The sequence below is a fragment of the Cataglyphis hispanica genome, chromosome 21, assembly GCF_021464435.1.
Source record: "Cataglyphis hispanica isolate Lineage 1 chromosome 21, ULB_Chis1_1.0, whole genome shotgun sequence".
Classification (NCBI taxonomy): domain Eukaryota; kingdom Metazoa; phylum Arthropoda; class Insecta; order Hymenoptera; family Formicidae; genus Cataglyphis; species Cataglyphis hispanica.
This window is the reverse complement of record NC_065974.1, coordinates 2088438-2111520: the sequence shown is the minus strand read 5'-3', so window position 1 is coordinate 2111520 and position 23083 is coordinate 2088438. Positions and strand designations below refer to the sequence as shown.

Genomic DNA, 23083 nt, shown 5'->3' with positions numbered 1-23083 from the left:
CACGGACTATTGTGAACAGAAAATAACGTATCTTATTATGATTCGTACTTATTACGATTTGAGCTGTCTTTACAGTATTTTTCCGAGAATTCGTGGAAAGAAAAATCGCGCGGAGAGCTGAGAAAACGCATATTGAACACTTAAGTTGCATCATATTGCATTCATTTATATTTTACAGACATAAAGTATTTTCTCTGGTAAGAGGGATGTGCATAAAACTATGTAATGACGGAAATTATGATAAAGACAGCAGAAAGAAATGATAAGTTATACAAGAGATATGCACATGCATATGTAGATTTTATAGTTTTTTTTTATACATAAATAAGTATCGATTTAAACTCAATGAAAAAGTGTATTTTTTTTTGCAAGTTGAACACTGAAATGATTGGATCTATCTAACCGGATAAAGAAAAAGAAGCGTAATGGTAAAGAAAGAAGATTTGAAGATAAGCGCACATCTCTATTAACTATCTTTTTATTTATTTTATTTATTTGAATTAACACACAAATCATAAACATATACAAAATATATAAAATACAGATTATAATATGCACTAAACCTGTTTAGTTACACATTCTATTTTTGAGTGATTAAAAGATAAATGAATTACTCTATTGTGTATATTAATACACTATTTTTTATTGTCTTTAAATATATGTATTTAATCCATTTTTATTCATCTATAATTTAGGAAGAATTTTCTAACGATATATGTATGTATAAATGTTATAAATGTTTAGTTATACGGAAAAGATTAAATTATAACTTTGTAATATTACAATAATAATTATAAAAAATATAATTAGTCATATAATTAATCATATAATTAGTCCTTTTTTATTCCACAGCTAGTTTCTTAGCCATAGCTTTTAATTCTATCCTCGCAATTTTTCCTGAACTTGTACGTGGTAAAGCATTCAGAAATATCACTCCAGCACGAAGCCTGTATTGATCCATCATACTATTTGCCACCATATCTATTAATTCTTGTTCCGTCACCTACATATAACAATTTGATCATTACAATGTATTAATAATTACTTGATTTTAAAAAATATTTTATACTTTGCATTAGAAAATAATTTATAAAAATAATTATCTTAACCCACATATGCAATTAATATTTAAATTAACCTGTAATTTATTATAAGAGAAAGAAATTTACACGTTCATTAACATATTTAAAGAATCAAACAATCTTAAAACTATAATAGGTCTATTAAAAAAAATTTTTTTAATTTTTTGGAAGATTAATATTTCAGTGCAATTGGTAAATCATGAAGTAAAAATTTCTATTTCATGAACACTCGCTCTGGAATCTTATCAAATTTGCAACAAGATTGCACCTCGGCTCCCGGCACCTTGATGACATAAGCAATAGGATGTTCATCGTCTGTTGCATGAGGAACTGCTGTCACTGCGACTTCAAATACTCCTGGATGCGATATTAAGACACTTTCGATTTCTCCAGGTGAAATTTGGTATCCTCTGTATTTTATAAGTTCCTTTATTCTATCAATAACAAAGAGTTCTCCATCTTCATCGAAATAACTAATGTCACCTGAATGTAACCATCCTACAAGAGAGTTGAGTTTATTTTCATAGTAATACTATAATAGTACAATATAATAGTTAATACTACATGTAATATATTATTATATTACATTATATTACATAGATATTTTATTAGAAATCACTTAGGATCATAATCTTGACAATATGTGTTAATATCAAGAGCCTTTGAAAAGAAGGGAGAATACATTATTAATATGAGATATTACATAATATTTTTACCTTGTTCATCAACAATGTTTTTTGTCGCTTCAAGATTTTTGTAATAGCCATTCATCATGGTCGGCGTCTTTATCCACAATTCTCCCAATTGGTTTGGGTCAAGAACTTTTCCATTTTCCACAATTTTCATTTGTACATACGGGACTACTGTTCCGCAAGATCCATTCTTATGATTCGAGCACTGGATTGATCCGAATCCACCTAATTCTGTCATCCCTAAAAACAGGAAACATGTTGCTAAGTTTTCACTAATATTCTGTTGCTAAATTTTGTGTCTTATTTTTGTTTTATATCTATAATTTTATATGTAGGTATATATTATTATTTTTATAATATATTAATATTTTTATAATATATTTATAATTATATTAGAATAATAAGAACTTACCAAAAACTTGTACTATTTCGACATGTGGTAAGATACATTTTATTTCTTCTTGTACTTTTGCATTAATTTTTGCACCACTGAAAGTTATGACTTTTAAAGATGATAAAGAAAATTTTTTTATGTAACCCGCTTTGAGACACCGGTTCATCATGCTTGTGCTTAGAAAAGTTGTAGTTATCTAATAGTAAGATAAAAAAAGATTCATGCTTTTGCATTATATTATTACTACGTAAACAAAAGCTTAACGTGTGCGTATATTAATTAATTTACCTAATAAATAATATTATTGTAGTATGTAAAAATGATTTTTTATATATTATAACTTAAATTTGTTTAAATTATAATAATATTTAGCATGTAAATAATTGTTGTAATAGACTCTCTTATTCACAAATGCAAGTTTTCAAATAATGTAAAGGTTTTATATCGTCTACAATAAATAGTAAGCTTTAAGCATAAGAAATTGACCAATCACAATTGAATGTGAAAAGAATAATCGAATATGATTGGTTAATTTCTTACACTTAGAGTTTATTACACCTATTGTAGGCGACGCATTACACAAAATGGGATAATATATAATAAACATTTTTATAAGAGAGATCAATTTACACAATATTAAAAACATTAAAAAAAAAGATTTGCTTAAGCAATACATTATTTAAATAAAACATATTTTTAAATAAAAAAATTATATTAACAAATAATATATTGTTATTTATATAACATGTATATAATACGCAATAATTTTTTAGTTATCTTCAATTATGCAGATATATCTTAGTTATCATTTTTAGAAGTTATAAAGAAACAAATTTAAAATTATTCACATGCGTTTATGATAATGGAAAGATTAAGTTTTTTACTCTTTATATAAAGAATTTTTTGTTTTTTATGTTTAGTTATGTAAAGTGAAAGATAAAGCTTATCGCAAGCAGTTGCCATAAATTTTTCTTCACAACTCCCACCTTGTATTTTTCGATTAATAGGCACAACATTTCTTCATCGAATTCCGGATAAATGATTATTTTGGCACCCTGAGCGATCGCCATCAAATTCATTATTATTCCAGTTATCCAATAAAGTGATGAGAACCAAATCAACACTGCATTGGTAAAATCTATGTATTTAACCTCGCTTATATTCAACAGACTATAATTGGATATTTCAACGCCTTTTGGCGGCCCCGTGGTGCCTGACGAATGCACGATGCACATTGTTTTTTTCATGTCATTGCACTCGATATATTGGAAAGTCGCCACTTCCGCATCGCTGTACGTGTTCAAAATATCGGAAAATGAAATTACATCAAAATTGCGATCGCAAAAAATCACAATAGTAGGATTGCTGTTACTTTCTTTTATCGCCCTCAAGATAACGTTTATGGACTTCTCGGTGCAGAATATTACTTTCGGAGTAGTAAGCCGCATGACGTGCAGCGTGTTTTCTAATGACAAACAGAACATATAATTAATAAAGACTATATAAAATTAAAAAAAAAATTAAATTAAATAAATAATATGTAGATAAGTACATAATTAAATAATAAATAAGATAAAATATAATTTATTCAGAATAGCTAAAATAATATTTGCCAATGTTGGAATTAAATTACTTTTGATTATTATTTGATTATAAAATATAAGGCAATGTTTTTAACTGTCACTGCAGGAGAACTCACTCAAGTCCATGTTTTCGTTCCACGGATTAAATATAGCATTGATATAAATTGCTGCCAAGCAGGGTACAATAGAATTAAGATGATTACTTGTGCACACACTGATAACATCGTTGGGTTTAATTCCTTGCTTTTGTAGCCACAACGCGCATCTTACGATTTTGTCTTGTAACTCAGCATATGTAACTATTTGTTCAGTGCATGCGTCCAACTATAACATTATTGTTATTCTATAAAGTGTTTTAAAAATATGCGTTTTATTGAAAATTGTTTAATCATAATTAAAATGACATTGGATGCTTTTAAAGTATCTGTCATGTAATTTCTTGAAAATGTTTACGTTATGAAATTATTTAATATCTAAATTGCACGTATTTTTTTGTTTTAACATTATTTTTTACTTACTTAGGCACTATTAGCTTTGAAAATTGTTTTTTTTTTAACATTCAATATTGATATCATATTTAATATCATATCATATCTAAATGTTGACTTACGTGTACAATTTTATCGCCATGACTTTTAATCTTATCCCACATTATTTCTCCAATACTCTTGTAATTATATGTAGATATTATTTTCCCCTTGTAAACATTATTTTCCACAGTAAAAGTCTGAAAATAGTAAATAAATATGATAATAAAAAAAATACAGTACTTTGCATGTCTTTATAGCAAATGTGCATCTCGTGCTTTTAATCTATAGTTTTACGCTACATTGACTTTTTATTTAAATATTACATAAAAATATTAATTATAATATAGGCACGCATATGTTTTTGTACTTACCCTCGAGTCGTTTGTAGTCATTTTGTTAGAGATATTGGAGTTTTAGATTCTAGCATAAAATGTTGAACATAAATTAAATAGCGACATAGCAGCTTCCTCCTCTTTGATCTCTTTCTCAATTGATATGTATATTGAATGAAATATTTATATAAAATGTTTGGATTTGAAGAATGTATAATATAGTACAATATAATATATATAATAAGAATTTTTATATAAAATATTTTAATTAAATATTAACGATTAAAATAATGGTTTGAGAAATTTTCTTAAATTCTAAATTCCTTTAATTTTTATTTTTATATTTGTTTGTCAAAAAAAAATAAATATTTTCAAGAACAGAAAATTGCTTATATCACAAATTTTATCCACAAAGTGAAATAAAATAAAAAAAAAAATTAAATAAAAATGCTGGATTACGTATATTATTCACACAGACACAGAGAGAGAGAGAGAGAGAGAGAGAGACAGAGAGAGAGAGAGAGAGAGAGAGAGAGAGAGAGAGAGAGATGTTATTATCTAAAAATTACTCTACTTAAAAATTAAAATATTTTTAGACTGAAAAATATAAAGATAAATATCATCATAAAAATTAAAATTTACTAAAATAGAATTAAGTACATATTGACAATCGGATTTGCACAAAATACAATACTTTAAGAAATATTGCAACAAAAAAACATACCAATCGAAAATAAAACAATGTTTTGTGCACAGCTGCTTATTGATTACTCGTCTCGAAAGAACTAATTAAAAGTTTTTATTTACACGGTTCAATATTAACTTATTTTTTAAAATAATTGCGTACACTGTTCACGAAAAAAAAAAAAGCTTTTCTATTATAGTAATATTATGATGAGAATACGCTTTAAAAAGTGTTTGAATGATATATCGTGACTGTGTGAAAACTCGCAGTGTTATATCATCCACGTATCTGCGTATTCACATATCATCTGAGTATATCTTATATAATCTTGATATTTACAACGCAACTGTTATCAAATATAGAAAGTCATTCCTTTTATCTTCTATTTTATACGAGATGAAAGATTTTTTTTTGATATTTGAATTGGTTATACTAGTTATCGTTTATCCTTCAACGTGAAGAGAAAAAATTAAACTTTGAACTAAGCCCACTATGCAGCCAGTTCAGCTATAAGAAGCAGGAAAAATCTCCAGAAAAGAATTGAAAACAATGGCTAAAAAACTAGCGATTGAATAAAATAATGAATTATATTTATATTATAATAATTATACTAAATATTATATTCATATATGTATATCTTAAATTATTAAAATAAAACAAACATATATTAAGCAAAAATAGTAATATATGTAAAATATAGGTAAATTTAAAATAAATATTTTTATAAATATTTTTAATTACTTTTAAATTATTTATATTTAATTTTAAATTATTTTAAAAATATATTTATATATTACATATTTTTTAAATATATTTTTTTCTAAAAAACACGAAACATAAATTATTTAGATATGACGTATTTGATTGAACTGCTCACATATTATCATCTTTTTACAGTTTTGTAATCTTTCTAAATAGAGACACATGTTTTTATTTGTTATCTCTTAACATTATCTCTCTTTTGCTGCTTCATATATGGTTATTATTTAATATAATTGCTAAATTGTAATTATTATAAATTTACTTCTCATTTTACTTCAAAAAATTTTTAATATCTTTAATTACATATATGAATATAATATTTAGTATAATTATTATAATATAAATATAATTCATTATTTTATTCAATCGCTAGTTTTTTAGCCATTGTTTTCAATTCTTTTCTGGAGATTTTTTCTGAATAGGAAAAAACATCCAGAAATATTACTCCTGCACGAAGCTTATATACTCATCCATCATGTTATTCATCACCATCAATACCTACCATAAGCTTGTAATATTTGAACATGCGGTAAAATATATCTCATTTCTTTCTGTGTTTTTGACTCGAATATTGCATCGCCACAAAATATGATTTTCAAAGATGATAATGAATATTTTTTTATATAATCCACCTTGAGAAATTGATTAATCATGCCTCGGACTTAGAAAAATTAATGTTATCTAAATGGCAAAATGAGAAAAACAGATACATTGCAATACGTCAATCACGACGTCATGTATAAATGTTATGTATTTTACCGAATAAAACGTGCATTAATAATAGTACGCAAAAGGATAATATTTTCAATATTTTGAAAACTTTTATATGTAATTCAAATTGTGAAATATTAACACATAATTTGTTGTGATGGTAGATATTTCCTAATCTCCAGATGATAAATGATTAACATTAAATTAATAACATTCTTTTAAAAATAATAAATTTAATACTTGTAATGTTGAATACATTAAATTTCTTTGCTTAAAAAAGTACTTAATTTTATTACAGAGTAATCTCGTGAGTAAGAGCAACATTATTATTATATTACAGCTTGTAAAAAGATCTCTATCTACAAGTCTAGTATTCTAATATTTCTCCCAGTTATTACTGTTTTTAAATCAAAGAAACAATATAATATTTAAAATACTTGCTCTTATGAGAAGCTTCGGAGAAAAGATCTCTTATAAATGAAATAAATGATCAATTTTTCCGCACAAGCAATATTATCGCAATTTTCGAAAATTAATATGGATACTTCTTTAAACATTTAATTAACTACGCGTAATGTGACACAAGTGCGCAATAAAAAATACAAAAGATAAAAAGAACAAACGTTAAAAGATTAAATTCATGTCAGCATTTTCAGTAAAATTCATTATATTATATATGTTTGCTTATATATTTAGAAACAGTTCTATACAAATGTTTCGCGAAGGCCAGATAATTTTATTCTATTGAAGTTTTCGTTTGCTATTTTAGAAATTTCTTTACGATCAAAAAATCCATTTGGAAGAAATGGAAGGCTTGTGACAAATACTACGCCCGCATGAAGATGCATGCAATTGCAATTCGAATATTTCACAACGTATTGCTTCAGCTCCTCTTCTGTCACCTAAAATGTAGAATAGAAATGTAAATTCTGCATAAATAAATTTGCTTGATTTTACGAGAAATAAAATTAAGTTTGAACCTTTGATTTCTTTTTTCGTATAATTAACGCCATTGAATGTTGCCCATCAAAAATATCCCATATAGGTGCTACAGCAGCTGTTAATACTTCCGGATGACATGTTAGTATAAACTCAAGTGCTACCGGTGAAAACTGATGGTTTATAAATTTTATAAGATGTTCACCTCGATCAAGAATGAAGAAACTACCATTTGGTTCATAATAGCCCACATCTTCGGTACGGAACCATCCTGAGCAACAGGCAATATTTCATCACACAAGTATAATTTGAATAAATATAAGATAAATTATTGACTATATATATATATATATATATTTGAAAACTATATACTTCTCAAGAGTATGCATTAGATTAAATATTAAGGAGCAATGTGAGATAAGAAAAATTGAGATATCAAATCTCCTTTTTTATTTTTTTATTTTATAACTATTTTAAACAGTTGTATGAAAAAATGTATAAACTCTACAAAAAGTGATCCGATAATTTCTTTATTATTTAAAATAATTGAAAATATATATAATCAGTAACAATGAGAGATTTACTTCATGATAGCATAAATGTCCGCATAAATTTTCTTATTAATTATTTATAATTCCAGACATTTTATACATTGTAATTTTAAAATTAAATTAGAAAAGTTATAACTAACCATTGTCATCAGTAACTGTCAACATGGTAGATATAGAATAGGCATTTAACAAAGACGGAGATTTGCACCAAAGCACGCCAATGTTGTATGCTTTTACGGGTTGATACTTGTTTACGTCAACAAATACTAAGTGAATATTTTTACCCACAGTAAATATGAATTCTTTTATCTTTCGCTGATAAGCGATCACACCTGTTTCAGGCAGACCTTAAATAATATAAGAACCATTAATATTCGATTTTGCATCACTATCATTGATTGTAGATTATATTTGTAACAAATATACACACAATATACTTGAATAACAAAGGCATTTGGAAACGCATAGATAAAGTTTTCATAAATATCATATGGAAGTGGGTTACCGCCAATTAGCACTTGTTTCAAGGAAGAGATGTCATAATTATCAAAGATGTCAAATGCTGAAAATTGGGAACACATTTTAGTTTCAAGAAATAGCCAAGTTACCTGAAAAAAAGAAATACGTAAAGATTTTATCTCTTCAACAAGAGATTAATATATATTACCTTATACTTTTCTATCAAGCTACATAAAAAAGATCCATCATCCCTGTTAAACAATCCATGAAATTTAATGGCTTTCACGTAGGAAAGTACAGCACGAACTGTCAAGAGAAAATTAATATTCCAACCTAAGGATGTGATCCATAGGCCGATATCATCGGATACCATAACGGGTGTCTCATGACTTGACGGTGCTGTGAAAAATGCATGAGGAATTACCACATCTTTGGGAATCGTACCAGTTACACCAGAGGAAAATATTATCATCGCGGTATCTTTGCTACTTTTCAATTCTATGCAAGAAAATTTGTCGATTTCAGTATTTTTAAAAGCGCTGTTTAATATTGATTCCATAGATATAAATTTGTTTTCTCTATTTGCTTTGCCTTCCTTTTTTTCCTCTTCTTCAAAAATTACGATTTTTGTAGAAATGTTCATTATCTCTGCCATTTTCAGAATAAACGGAGTTTTGTCCAAATCGGTAAAAATTATCTTTGGCCTACTTTCCACCAAGAAGTATCTTAAATTCACTAAAAATAATTACACACAATTAATATAATTAATTAATCAATTATATAAACTAGCGTATATACACATACATATTGTCATAATAATAAAACAGAACATAAATAAGACAGAAATTCAGAAAAAAATTTACTTACTCGTTCGACTTTCATTCCATACAGACAAAATAGCCCCGATGTACAGAGTCGCTAAGAACGGTATATAAGTATTCAAACTATTGTGAGAATACACTATTATAACGTCATTGCGTTGTACACCTAATTTTTGCAGCCATAATGCACATTTTACGCTCCTTTCTCTCATCTGCTGGAATGTATTTTCTGTTCCTGTTATTGCATCCACCTACGACAGATAGCAATCACATCGCAATAAAATAATGTAATGCATTGTATTTAGAATTATGTAGTTTTGCATTGATAATTTATAATTTTTTTTTTTTTTTGTATATTTCTGTGCAACATAATTTTAATTATTATTAGTACGCGTCATACTTGGCCAATAAAATCCGGTCTGGATTTAAATGCGTTCAAAATTGATTCTCCGACATTGATGCATGTGTCATTAATTGGATCTTCTTCTCCAATCAATATATTATCTTCTATTTTAAAAGGAACTACGGGCTAAAATATGTATAGAATCAATAATGTTTCTTTGCCTTTAAAAATTTTATAAAATAGAATCTTATGACTATATATATAATTTTTTCTTACTCCATGTGCCATATTATTATGAATATAGTATTTCTTTTTATTTATGTTACTGCAGTAATAATATTAAAAATACTTTAAAATCGAAATAAAAAGAATTAAAAGAGAAGACTATTACTGTTTATTATCACGGACATACTGTGCGACTAACGTCTAATTTTGATCGAGGTCGTATTGATAATGTATAGTGTCCTTCAATGTTGTACGAAAATATTTTGATCAGAAATGCTGAGAAATTGAATATTCTATAAATCTATGCGTTATAAATTTAGTGTATTAATTTGATGATAATATCGATTTCGAAAAGTCTTAATCTATTAAAAAATTTTATAGTTAATTATTTATTATATACATATTATACATATTATATACATTTAATTATATACATTATTACTTACATATTATTTACAAATAATGCAAGAAATATAAATTTAATTAAAGCAATATTTTTTTAGAAAATGTCTAATTTAGATTATTATTTTATTATCTTTGTATATTATTTCTTTACAGATTTCGATGATAAAAATATTGCTCAATAAATTAATTAATGCTATTTACGTTAAAAATTTTATTCTAAATTTTATATTAAATTTTATTATATTATTGAGACAAATTTATATGTATAGTTTTATTTATTTTCGTGTTCTTTAATATGACTTTTGAAATAATTCCACAAACAAAGTATAATAGGATAAATTTAAAAAACATTATATAAATAAAATAAAGTTTATGACTACAATGTAATAAGTATACGAAATAATTACACAAAAATTTTTGTCGAGAAACTTTTAATACGAAAACGATTAAATATTTGTAACATTCATTCCATACATGCACTGATACAATATTAAATATGTGAACAGCTTGATTTGGCAAACTATTTTTTTTTAATTGAAAAAAGAAAATAAAGTAACTTCACTATTATCTCTCTTTTTTATATATTGTACAAGAATAAAATTCCAGGTATATGTGTTTCTAGTCATCATCGACATTAAAATTCATGAAGCATATTTTAAAACTATTTCACAAAACTTATATATAATTAAAATAAATATCTTATGTATATCTTAGTATAAAATGAATATTTATTATAATTTAAAAATATCTTAATTTTTCTATTAAATATCATGTACAAATAATTTTTTTAATAAGAAACTTAAAAATAAAATGAAAACCTAATATAAGTTTTTATTCTAGGACATGTAGATATAAAGAAATTCTGCTATGAAGAAAAATAAGCACCACACTATGCGCGCGAGTATGTCACGTTCGCAATTCGATAATTAATTTACATATTAGCATATATGCATTATTAAATATTAGCATTATTAAAAACTGTATTGAAATAATAAAAAAAAATACCTGTTACTACATGTATTGACGATGCAATATATACATATATATGTAGGTATATAATATATATATATATATATCTATTTTTTACTGAAAGCCTAAGGTCTGTGGCAAATGCGTCATATATTTAAATTATAAGTGCACATTAAAATTCTATCATATTATGTAACCTGACAATCATATATCAGCTTGTTTAAATAATATCTATTTCTTGACCGTAAAATAATTAGAGCGCTAATATAAATCAATTAAATTTTTTTAGAAACTTCTTCCTCTCTCTAGCTCTCTCCTCTCTCTCTAACATACACCAATTAAGTTTTTTTTTGAGAAGCCTTTCTGGAAAAATATGCTTTATCGTGTAGGTCATCCTTTGCCCACTTATGAAGAGTTCTACGATCTAACTGTCCATTACGCAAATATTTTAGTGCATGCCTGAACAGCACGCCTCCACGAAGCTTCAAGCAATCCACTGCATTTTCCGATACAAATTGTATTAACTCTTCCTGCACTATCTAAAATACAACAAGTAAACTTTTTATAAATTAATTCATTATCAATATATTTATTTTTAATTTGACATAAAATGATCAATTCTAAACCTTTGCTCCCTTGTTTGGTACAACAATCGCCAATGGATGGTGAACATCCAAAGTATTATATAAAGGTATCACAGCACAATCTCTCACTTTTGGATGTTTTCGTAATAATTGCTCAATGCTTGCTGGTAAAAAATAATTATATCTGTATTGTATAATATTTTTTGTACGATCTAAGACGTAAAGTTCACCATCTGAATCGTAGTAGCCTACATCATCAGTGCAGAACCATCCTATAAAAAAATTTTATTAAAAGCACAATTTTAATATATATTTTATTTAATTGATATATATATATATATATATATATATATATCAATTAAATAAAATTGTAACTAACCATTATTATCATCGGGAAGAGGTATTAAATCTACAGGTAGAGAACTAAAGCAGCCATTTGTTAAACACGGAGATTTGCACTGGATAATACCCAATTTGTTTGCTTCTAATAAAATTCCACTAATGTAATGAGTAATTGCCAAATTAACATTGTTACACACGTAACCGCTAGATTCACTTTTTCCAGTTTTTTCTTGGTAAGTGATCATACCTACTTCAGGTAAACCTTAAACAATACAAGAACAATATATTAATAATATTAGATTGCGTCACTATTGTTTCTTCACTATCATTTATTGTTGATTATACTTGTAATTAATGTATACATACAGTACACTTGAATAACAGAAGCATTTTGCAGCGAAATGATAAAATTATCGAAAATTGTTGGAAATATAGAAAGTCTACCACCGAATATTATTTGTTTCAAAGAAGAAAGATTGTACCTTTTAAAAACATTAAAATGATAAAAGTGATTACCCATACTTATTTTCAGAAATACCCATGTTACCTAAAAAAATAAAAATATAAGAATTTTATAATTTATACATTTTCCATAACAAGAGATTGAAATATAGTTCAACATTACCTTAAACTTTTCTATAATATTACAAAAGGACATTTCAAGCGATGGGTATAAAAATTCATTTATTTTTATCGCCTTTACATATGAAAGAATACAGCGAACTGTCAAAAGCAAACTGATATTCCAGTGCAAAGATTCGTTCCACATTCCTACGTCATTGGATGACATAATGGGTACGTGTTGGTTCGACGGAGATGTGAAAAATGCATATGGAATTGTCACATGTTTGCGTATATCACCAATTGTACCGACAGAAAAAAGTATCACCGCGATGTCTTTGTTACTCTCCAATTTTATACAAGAAAATTCATCGACTTCAGCTTCATCGAAATCATTCATTAAAATGGAATTTATAGATTCGACTTTCTCTGTCTCTTCTTTCTCTTCTTCCTCTTCTTCGAATAAAACAATAATTTTTGTAGAAATATTCAACATATTTGCCACATTGAGAATTGATGAAACTTTATCAACATCGGTAAAAATGACTTTTGGACCACTTCGCATATAGTGTCGGTAATTAACTGAAAATATTAATGTTTAAGTATACAAAATAGTCTATATATAGATACATTAAAGATAGATAAAATAAAAAAATTAAAGAAAGATCAATTTACTCGGGCGATTTTCACGCCATACAATCAAAGTAGCGTCGATATAAAGAGAGGCCAAAAACGGTATATAAGCATCCAAATAATTAGACGTGCACACTACTACAATGTCGTTACGTTGAACGCCGAATTTCTTCAGCCATAATGCACATTTTACGCTTCGTTCTCTCATCTGATCGAATGTATTTTCTTCTCCTGTAATTGCATCTACCTACAATGTATATCAATCACAATAAAATAATGTAATGCGTTTTGTTTAATAGAATCATGTAATTTTTTACACTTTACACTGATAATTAATTAATATTTTTTTGTATAATTTATGTAAAATAAAATTTTAATTATTATTATGCGTACTTGGCCAACAAAATCTGGTCTGGATTTAAATGCGCTCAAAATCAATTCTCCTATATTGATACATTCATCGATTGGAGCTTCCTTACCAAACAATATATTGTTTTCTATCTTGAAAGAAACTGTGGACTGAAATATATATACGATAATATTATTAATAAAAGAAAGAATATTTTCTTTTTTATCTTTCATATCATATTCGATATTAATGGATCATATAACATATAATTTTTCTTTACCTTGGTTGCCATTGCTGGTATTTCCGTGTTTCTCTTTATCTTCTATGTTAATGCAATAGAGAAAATTTATTAAAAGGATAATATTACTGTGCATAACAACAGAGTGACTAAAGTTTGATTTCTACCGACATTGTATTGTTATGATATGAAATGTCCTTTAACATGTTAAATGAAAATATTTTGATCATAAAATCGTTGAATTATATAAATAATTTTGTGCCTTATATATATATATATATATATATATATATATATATATATATATATATATATATATACGTATATACTTGCCAAAATTTCTTTCTATTTATAATGTAAATATACCACAATTTTTATTATAAAGATTTATTCAAAATGGAACAATTCTAAAAGACTATGCACTTTTGCCAGAAATGTAACATAAATAAAAAGAAAAGATGGTACCGACATATCGTGCATTTTTTTATAGTTTTGTTTTATTAGAGTGAAATTTTTTATATAATATCTTTTTTATTCCTTTTTATTTTGCAACATCTGATTACGCAGCAATATATATGTAATGTAAATAACAATTTAAAAATTTTTAAATAATTATTTAATTTTTTTAAATGATTTATATATATATATAGCAAATGTCAGATACTTTTAGTAAATTTATAGTTTTTCATAAACAAATTGTATTACTTCAATCATCCCATATGTTGCATTAATGAAATTAATAAAATAAAATAATAACTAATTATTATTATCAGTGTCGAGCATAGATAAGTAGATATTGAGAAAGGAAGCAAATCAAGCAGCAGAATGTGAAGAAATATAGAAAGAAAATCACATAAATTTATAAAGCAAAAGCGTAACTTTACAGTTAACTCGACAATTTCTATTTTACCATTAAAAGGATTCTTAACATAAAGCTATCAAGTCCCAACGAAAAATGTGAAATCGATTTCGAGATCACAAAATATCGATCATTATAAGATCATAGTGGAGAATCTACGTATAAATGAGAGAGTAATTTGTAATGAGAATGAGACTATGTTGTTACCAAATAATAATTTCGCTATTTTCAGAAAATACATGCAATGAGTTACGTATCACTCTTCATTATCAGAAAATGAAGAAAACAAAGAAAAGCGTACCTTTAACATTAATTAATAAAATGCTGATTTTCTAGAAATTGATCAAGGCTCTCTCATTGAAATGTGGCAGTTAATTGCTATAACATTAAGAGCCTTGTAAATATAACATGCAAAACCATCGCCATAATATGATCAAAAACACGATACTCGGGGAGATTTATAAAACATTCAAAATCAAGAATGACTTTATTGCTTCAGAAAAATAGAGACATGAGCAAAGAGAAAAGAATAGTGTAAGGAAAAACAAAATGCAAGATATCTTGAATTTTTAACAATTCTCTTTATTACATCGCTAGATTTATTACATTGCTAGATTTCGGATTTAGTAATTTCTATAAATTTCCTTCCATTGAAAGTAATTTTTTTTAAAAACTATAAACTAATTATCGTAAAAATATTGTCTATTATCATCATATTTTCATTAAATAAAACAATCAATATAAATTACTTTGTCTAATATATTTTTCCAACTTATGCTATAATCGTACATTGATTGAATATAATCGCGAATGCAAAACATTACATTAATAGCTTATAAAAACATATGTAATGTAGATTTTTAAAAACTAGATAAAATAAATATAAATTAATTAAATTTTGTTTACAGCATACATGCACTTCCTCGCTTGTTTGCAAATTTTTCTACGGTCCAAATTTCCAGCAAAGAAGTGTGGTAGATTCTGTACAAACAGCACTGCCGCGCAAAGCTGCGTACGATGATCTACTTTCATAACATGTTCTGCAATCTCGTTTTCTGTTACCTAAAATATAACAAACAATAAGTAAACTTTTCATAAATCAATTTTTTTATTAATATAATTGTTAATTTTTTTTTGTAAAATCATCAATTCTTAACCTCTACTTCTTCTTTTTTCACAATCAACGCCATTAGATGATGATTATTGAAAGCATTATATATAGGTATTATAGCAACTTTTTTTATTGCCGGATGTTTGTGTAACAAGTCCTCCAGTATTAACGGTGAAAACCGATAATTTCTATATGATATAACTTGACCCGCCTTACCTCGTTCCAAAACAAAGATATTATCTTTATCATAAAAACCTACTTCATCGGTGTGAAACCATCCTAAACAAACAAGTACATAATATTTTATTAGAGGCCTTATTTAAATATATATCAAAACTTTTTGACATATGTGTGTTACACACATATATTTTTATAATGCTTGTCAAAAACAGAAACAAAATATTATTTTTTATTTATTCCTTTTTTTTATAATAATGAACAATTGCAATAGAATAAACATAATCTGTAATACATGAAAAAATAATTTGACAATTTTACTATATTTTATAAAGATTGATACGTGTATATAACTATATAATATTAAAGATTTTTTGTATTTCTATGTATATCAATGTTTTTATATTAATTACTTGTATTATTTTAGCAATTTAAATATTATATACAATAACGGAAAGAAATAAACAATGTTACAACTAACCATTATCATCGACAGCAGCATTTATATGTCTGGTCAAAGGATCAAAATAGCCGTTTGTCAAGCACGGAGATTTGCATCGGACAAAACCATATTGGTATTGTTTTAATGGAGATTCAGTATTAAAATCAGCAAAAAACAAATTAACATTTTTAGACACGATAGAAATCATACGACTTTCCTTTATTATGAATCGATGAAAAGCGATTATACCTGCTTCAGGCAAACCTTAAACAATACAAGCGTATATAAAAATAATCAAATTATGTTATCATTATTCTTCATTATCATTAGTCTCGTCGATTATACTTATAATAAATATACATACAATATACCATAATAACGTAAGCTTTTGGCAACGCAGTCACAATATGTGGGATATACATATTATATATGGAATAATTTTACAACCAAATATCATTTGTTTAACGCAGGGAACATTGCAACTTTTAAAAAAATCCATATTAAGGTTTTGAATCATGCTATTTTTCAGAAATATCCAATTCACCTGAAGAAGAAAATATAAAAGTAAAAATTTTTAAATTTATACATTTTCAACAACAGAATAAAACACTTGAACTTTACCTTATATTGCTGTAAAATACCAGGAAAATTCATTTTCATATACTTTAGATAGTATATTTCAGATTCGTTAACTTTATATACTTTGACCGCTTTCACATACGAAAGAATACAGCGAACTGTCAAAAGTAAACTGATATTCCAGTGTAAGGTTTCGACCCACAGTCCTGCTTCATTGGGTATCATAAGACGTATTTGCTGGTTAGATGGAGATATGAAAAATGAATGTGGAATTGTAACATGTTTACGAAGATAATCAATTGAACCAGAAGAAAACAGTATCACTGCGGTGTCCTTGCTACTCTCCAATTTTGTACAAGAAAATTTATCGATTTCGTCTTCATCGAAATCATTGTTTAAGATGGAATTTAGAGATTTAAATCGCTCTTCCTCTTCGCATTTCTTTTTGAAAACTATGATTTTCGTAGAAACGTTCATTATTTTTGCCACATTGTAAATTGTCGGAGCTTTGTCGATATCGGTAAAAATTACTTTTGGACAACTTTGGATAAAGTATCTCAAATTTCCTAAATATAATTAGACACAATTAATTACAGACCAATTTAAATATACATATATATGTATAATCTTAAGAATAAAGAGAACAAAAATTCAGAAAAAAGTCAATTTACCTATGTGTTCATCTGGCCATACAGACAAAATAGCGCCGATATAAAGAGACGCCAAGTACGGTATATAAGCATCCAAATGATTGAAGGTGCACACTGTCACAATATCGTTGCGTTGAACACCGATTTTCTTCAGCCATAATGCACACTTCACGCTTCGTTCTCTCATCTGCTGAAATGTATTTTCTTCTTTTGTAATTGCATCTACCTACGATATATATCAATCACAATAAAATAATGTAATGCGTTTTTGTTTAAAAGACTCTCGTAATTTTACATTTCCCTGATCATAATTAATATTTTTTTGTATAATTTACATAGAATGTAATTTTAATTATTATTATTATGCGTACTTGGCCAACAAAATCTGGTCTGGACTTAAATGCATTCAAATGCAATTCTCCTATATTGATACATTTATCATCGATTGGATCTTCCTTACCAATCAATATATTGTCTACTATATTTAAAGATGTTGACTAAAATAAATGATAACGTTATGTTATTAGTATCAAAAACAACATTTTTATCTTTTTTAATATTTAAGAGAATAAATTTTATGGCGTAAATAAATCTAATTTTTACCTTATATTCCATATTACTGGTATGTCGGCACTTCTCTTTACCTTTTGTATTACTTCAGTAATAATATTGATATGAATTCTGATTTTAAATTAGAAAAATAATGTTATTGTACATGGTAACAGTGTTGATTAACCTTTTATTTTTATTGACATAGTATTGTTATAATGTGAAATGTCCTTTAGCATAATGTTAAACAAAAATATTTTAATTGGTTAAATTACATATGTTACAAATTATATATATATATATATATCCAAATTTTTTTCTATTTCTACCGTGCGATATATGATGCTTTCTTATAATTTGTTTTGTTTGAATGACGGGCTTTTTCTTATATAATATCTTTTCTGTTCTTTTTTATTTTTAACATCCAATTACACAACGTGTAATATAAAATTAAGAAATTGTCCCGATAATTACTTTATTTTTTCAAATATTTTATATCAGAAATAAATATAGCAAATGTCAGATATTTTTTTGTAAATTTATGATATTTTATAGACAAATTATGTTACTTAGATCATCCTATATGTTGTATTTATAAAACTAATGAAACTGAAACTAATCAGTAGTGAACATTATATAGCCTGCTAGTTTATTATAGACTACTAGTTTATTATAGACTGCTTATAATACGAATTTCTGCCAAGAACATACCCTAAACTATTAAATTATATATCATCATAGTTTTTTATTAGATTTGATCGTAATATTTAAACCACTCTGATTTTTTTAATCTGATAGTATTTTCTGCGTGGTTTTTTTTTCTTTTTCATTTGATTTGAATTAATTTCAACACTAACGCATTCCTGATATAATCAACATCACTTCAACTAACTTACGCACGTACATTTTTATTTAACTTCATATAAATTCTTATAAATTTTTTTAATGTAAAGTTAGTGAGCAAAATAATTGAACAATTAAATTGCATTGCATTGCTAGGTTTTGAATAATCAATAAATAATTTTTATAAATTATTCTCCATTATAACAGGTCAATTTCTTTGAAAAAATATGAACTAATTATGCTAAAAATATCGTTTATTAATTATTTTCATTAAATAAAATAAAAAAATATAGATTACTTTCTTAAAGTTCTTTTTCAACTTATGCTATAATTGTACATTGATTTACGACATAATCTCTGTGAATGCAAAACATTATATTAACGTCAACTTATATAAACATATGTAACGTATATTTTCAAAACTCGATAAAATAAATATAGCGATAAAAATAATTAAATTTGTTTTGTAGCAAGAAACTTCTTCGTTTCGTAGAAAATTTGTTTACGATCAAAAACTCCAGTATACAAAGATGGTAGATCGTCCATAAAGAGCACTCCCGCGCGAAGCTGCTTACGATCATCTACTCTCGCCGCAACATATTCTATAATCTCTTTTTTTGTTACCTAAAATATAACAAATAATAAATAAACTTTTCATAAATCAATTTTTTATTAGTATAATTGTTAAATTTTTTGAAAAACCATTAATTCTTAACCTCTACGTTTTCCTTTCTTATAATCAACGCCATTGGATGGTGAGTATCAAAAGGATGAAATACAGGTACTACAACAACATATCTTACTGCCGGATGAGTACGTAACAATTTTTCGAGTTCTATCGGTGAAAACCGATAATTTTTATAGGTTATAACATGACCGGTCACACCTCGTTCAAAAATATGGATATTTTCTTTAGTATAGGTGCCTATTTCTTCGGTATGAAACCATCCTATCAAATAAGTACAAAATTATTTTATTAGAAGTCTAATTTAAATATATATCAAAACTTTTTGACATATGTGTGTTGCACACACATATTTCTATAATGTTTGTCAGAAACAGAAACAAAATATAATTTTTTATTTATTCCTTTTTTTATATAATAATGAACAATTGTAGTAGAATAGACATAATCTATAATATAAGAAAAAATAATCCGACAATTTTATTACATTTTATAAAGATTGATACGTGCATATATCTTTAATATCAAAGATTTTCTGTATTTCTATGTATATCAATGTTTTTATATTAATTACTTGTATTATTTTAGCAATTTTTTATATTACATTCAATAACGGAATGAAATAAACAATATTATGCCTAACCATTTTTATCGATAGCACTAACTATATTTCTGGTCGAAGAATCAAAATAGCCGTTTGTCAAGCAAGGAGTATTGCATCGGATATAACCAAGTTTGCCTTCATTCAATGGAAGTTCAGTATTAAAATCGGCAAAAAACAAACTAACATTTTTAGCCATGTAAGAAATCAAATCACGTTTTATTTTATCGAATCGATGAATAGTGATTATACCTGTTTCAGGCAAACCTTAAACAATATGAGCGTATATTAATATAATCAAATTGCGTTACCATTATTCTTCATTAACATTAATCTCGTTAATTATACTTGTAACAAATATACATACAATATGCTACAATAATAGAAGTTTTTGGCAGTGCATCGGCAATGCGTGGCATAAATATAATCGGAATAGTTGTACAAGTGAATAGCAATTGTTTAAAGCTGGGCATATTGCAACTTTTAAAAATATTAAAGTTAAAATATTTCAACGCATCAGATTTCAGAAATAACCAATTTACCTGAAGAAGAAAATATGAATCCAAAAATTTTTTTAATTTATACATTTTCAACAGCAGAATGAAACATTTGACCTTTACCTGATATTTCTGTATAGAATCAGAAAGACTCACTTGGGATGTAGCTATGGTTTTTATATCTTTATATACTTTGATCGCCTTCACATACGAAAGAATACAGCGAATTGTCAAAAGTAAACCGATATTCCAGTGTAAGGAATCGAGCCATATCCCTACGTTATTGGGTATCATAATAGGTACGTGCTGGTTAGATGGAGATATGAAAAATGAATGTGGAATTGTAACATGTTTACGAAGATAATCAATTGAACCAGAAGAAAACAGTATCACTGCGGTGTCCTTGCTACTCTCCAATTTTGTACAAGAAAATTTATCGATTTCGTCTTCATCGAAATCATTGTTTAAGATGGAATTTAGAGATTCAAATCGCTCTTCCTCTTCGCATTCCTTTTTGAAAACTACGATTTTCGTAGAAACGTTCATTATTTTTGCCACATTGTGAATTGTCGGAGCTTTGTCGATATCGGTAAAAATTACTTTTGGACAACTTTGGATAAAGTATCTCAAATTTCCTAAATATAATTAGACACAATTAATTACAGACCAATTTAAATATACATATATATGTATAATCTTAAGAATAAAGAGAACAAAAATTCAGAAAAAAGTCAATTTACCTATGTGTTCATCTGGCCATACAGACAAAATAGCGCCGATATAAAGAGACGCCAAGTACGGTATATAAGCATCCAAATGATTGAAGGTGCACACTGTCACAATGTCGTTGCGTTGAACACCGATTTTCTTCAGCCATAATGCACATTTTACGCTTCGTTTTCTCATCTGCTGAAATGTATTTTCTTCTTCTGTAATTGCATCTACCTACGATATATATTAATCACAATAAAATAATGTAATGCGTTTTTGTTTAAAAGAAACTCTCGTAATTTTACATTTCACTGATCATAATTAATAAATATTTTTTTTGTATAATTTACATAGAATATAATTTTTATTATTAATTTTATTATTAATTTTTATTATATTATGCGTACTTGGCCAACAAAATCTGGTTTAATTTTAAATGCCTTGAGAATCAATTCTCCTATATTGATATTATCATCGATTGGACTTTCCTTACCCATCACTATATTGTCTACTATATTTAAAGATGTTGACTAAAATAAACGATAACATTATGTTATTAGTATCAAAAATAACATTTTTATCTTTTTCAATATTTAATAGAATAAATCTTATGGCATAAATAGATATAATTTTTTCTTACCTGCGCCATGTCACTGGTATTTCGATTTTTCTCTTTAACTTTTGTATTACTTTAGTAATGATATTAAAAGTGTTCTGATTTAAATTAGAAAAATATTATTGTACATGGTGACTAACCTTTTATTTTTGTCGACGCAGTGTTGTTATGATGTGAAATGTCTTTTAGCCTAATATTAAACAAAAATATTTTGATCAAAAATACTGTTGAGTTGATTCTAAAATATGTGATCAAAAATTTAATGATATAAATTAATTTGTCATTTTTTTATAATAAAATATTTTTGTTACAAAAGAATGACGCAAATAAAAGTAAAAGATTAATTTTCTGCTCTCAGAAATCGTAAAATTAGCATGTTTGAATTAAATATTTTTGACAGTATTTTGGTATATTATTTCAAAATGTTTGTTAGTAAATAAATAAATAAAAGTTGATTGGAAACACATGGTACATAACTAGACAATTTTTTGTGCCACATGTTTATTGTATATCTTTTTATCTTCCATCAGATTTTTCAGCATCTCATTAATAATAAAAAAGAGAGAAATATTA

The 23083-nt window shown here is 26.3% G+C and overlaps 3 protein-coding genes across 7 annotated transcripts; all 3 read right to left on the bottom strand.

The window, feature by feature from the left end:
* Positions 1-473: 473 nt before the first annotated feature.
* Positions 474-10299, bottom strand: LOC126857486 (uncharacterized). Its single transcript, XM_050606948.1, has 16 exons — positions 10161-10299; positions 9942-10070; positions 9588-9792; positions 8929-9455; positions 8692-8869; positions 8402-8608; positions 7752-7981; positions 7482-7673; positions 4653-4694; positions 4362-4478; positions 3868-4075; positions 3155-3633; positions 2187-2364; positions 1799-2014; positions 1351-1580; positions 474-1003 (listed from the first exon to the last, which is right to left on the bottom strand). Exons 1-16 carry the CDS (start codon positions 10170-10172, stop codon positions 842-844), a joined length of 3312 nt encoding a protein of 1103 aa, XP_050462905.1. The 5' UTR covers positions 10173-10299; the 3' UTR covers positions 474-841.
* A 630-nt stretch (positions 10300-10929) lies between these two features.
* On the bottom strand, positions 10930-22929 carry LOC126857311 (luciferin 4-monooxygenase-like). 5 transcript variants are annotated; one of them, XM_050606611.1, is made up of 8 exons: positions 22535-22929; positions 22302-22424; positions 13646-13850; positions 13035-13552; positions 12776-12956; positions 12447-12671; positions 12110-12339; positions 10930-12022 (listed from the first exon to the last, which is right to left on the bottom strand). In XM_050606611.1, the coding sequence occupies exons 1-8, from the start codon at positions 22541-22543 to the stop codon at positions 11822-11824; spliced, it is 1692 nt and encodes a 563-aa protein (XP_050462568.1). In that variant the 5' UTR covers positions 22544-22929; the 3' UTR covers positions 10930-11821. The 5 variants fall into 5 exon arrangements, with proteins under 5 accessions (XP_050462568.1, XP_050462567.1, XP_050462570.1 ...); XM_050606610.1 differs by lacking the exons at positions 22302-22424; positions 22535-22929 and adding exons at positions 13997-14122; positions 14233-14357; XM_050606613.1 differs by lacking the exons at positions 22302-22424; positions 22535-22929 and adding exons at positions 13997-14122; positions 14233-14357 and having other exon boundaries at positions 12926-12956.
* On the bottom strand, positions 15674-18788 carry LOC126857324 (luciferin 4-monooxygenase-like). Its single transcript, XM_050606644.1, has 8 exons — positions 18612-18788; positions 18380-18505; positions 18030-18234; positions 17401-17924; positions 17144-17323; positions 16819-17043; positions 16207-16439; positions 15674-16111 (listed from the first exon to the last, which is right to left on the bottom strand). The coding sequence occupies exons 1-5, from the start codon at positions 18621-18623 to the stop codon at positions 17180-17182; spliced, it is 1011 nt and encodes a 336-aa protein (XP_050462601.1). The 5' UTR covers positions 18624-18788; the 3' UTR covers positions 15674-16111; positions 16207-16439; positions 16819-17043; positions 17144-17179.
* Positions 22930-23083: the final 154 nt, after the last annotated feature.

Excerpts from the sequence above, each read along its gene's own strand:
- LOC126857486 (XM_050606948.1), bottom strand. Across the intron at positions 4,695-7,481 it reads CTGGCCTTCGCGAAACATTT|AACTCCAATATCTCTAACAA; the intron begins GTATAGAACTGT and ends GCTAGAATCTAA. Across the intron at positions 2,365-3,154 it reads TATTAATCGAAAAATACAAG|ATAACTACAACTTTTCTAAG; the intron begins GTGGGAGTTGTG and ends TCTTACTATTAG.
- LOC126857311 (XM_050606614.1), bottom strand. Across the intron at positions 22,129-22,301 it reads AACCAGATTTTGTTGGCCAA|GTAGATGCAATTACAGAAGA; the intron begins GTACGCATAATA and ends TATATATCGTAG. Across the intron at positions 20,025-20,116 it reads TAAGAAAGGAAAACGTAGAG|GTAACAAAAAAAGAGATTAT; the intron begins GTTAAGAATTAA and ends GTTATATTTTAG.
- LOC126857324 (XM_050606644.1), bottom strand. Across the intron at positions 18,235-18,379 it reads GACCAGATTTTGTTGGCCAA|GTAGATGCAATTACAAAAGA; the intron begins GTACGCATAATA and ends TATATATCGTAG. Across the intron at positions 17,324-17,400 it reads GTATTTTACAGCAATATAAG|GTGAATTGGATATTTCTGAA; the intron begins GTAAAGTTCAAG and ends TTTCTTCTTCAG.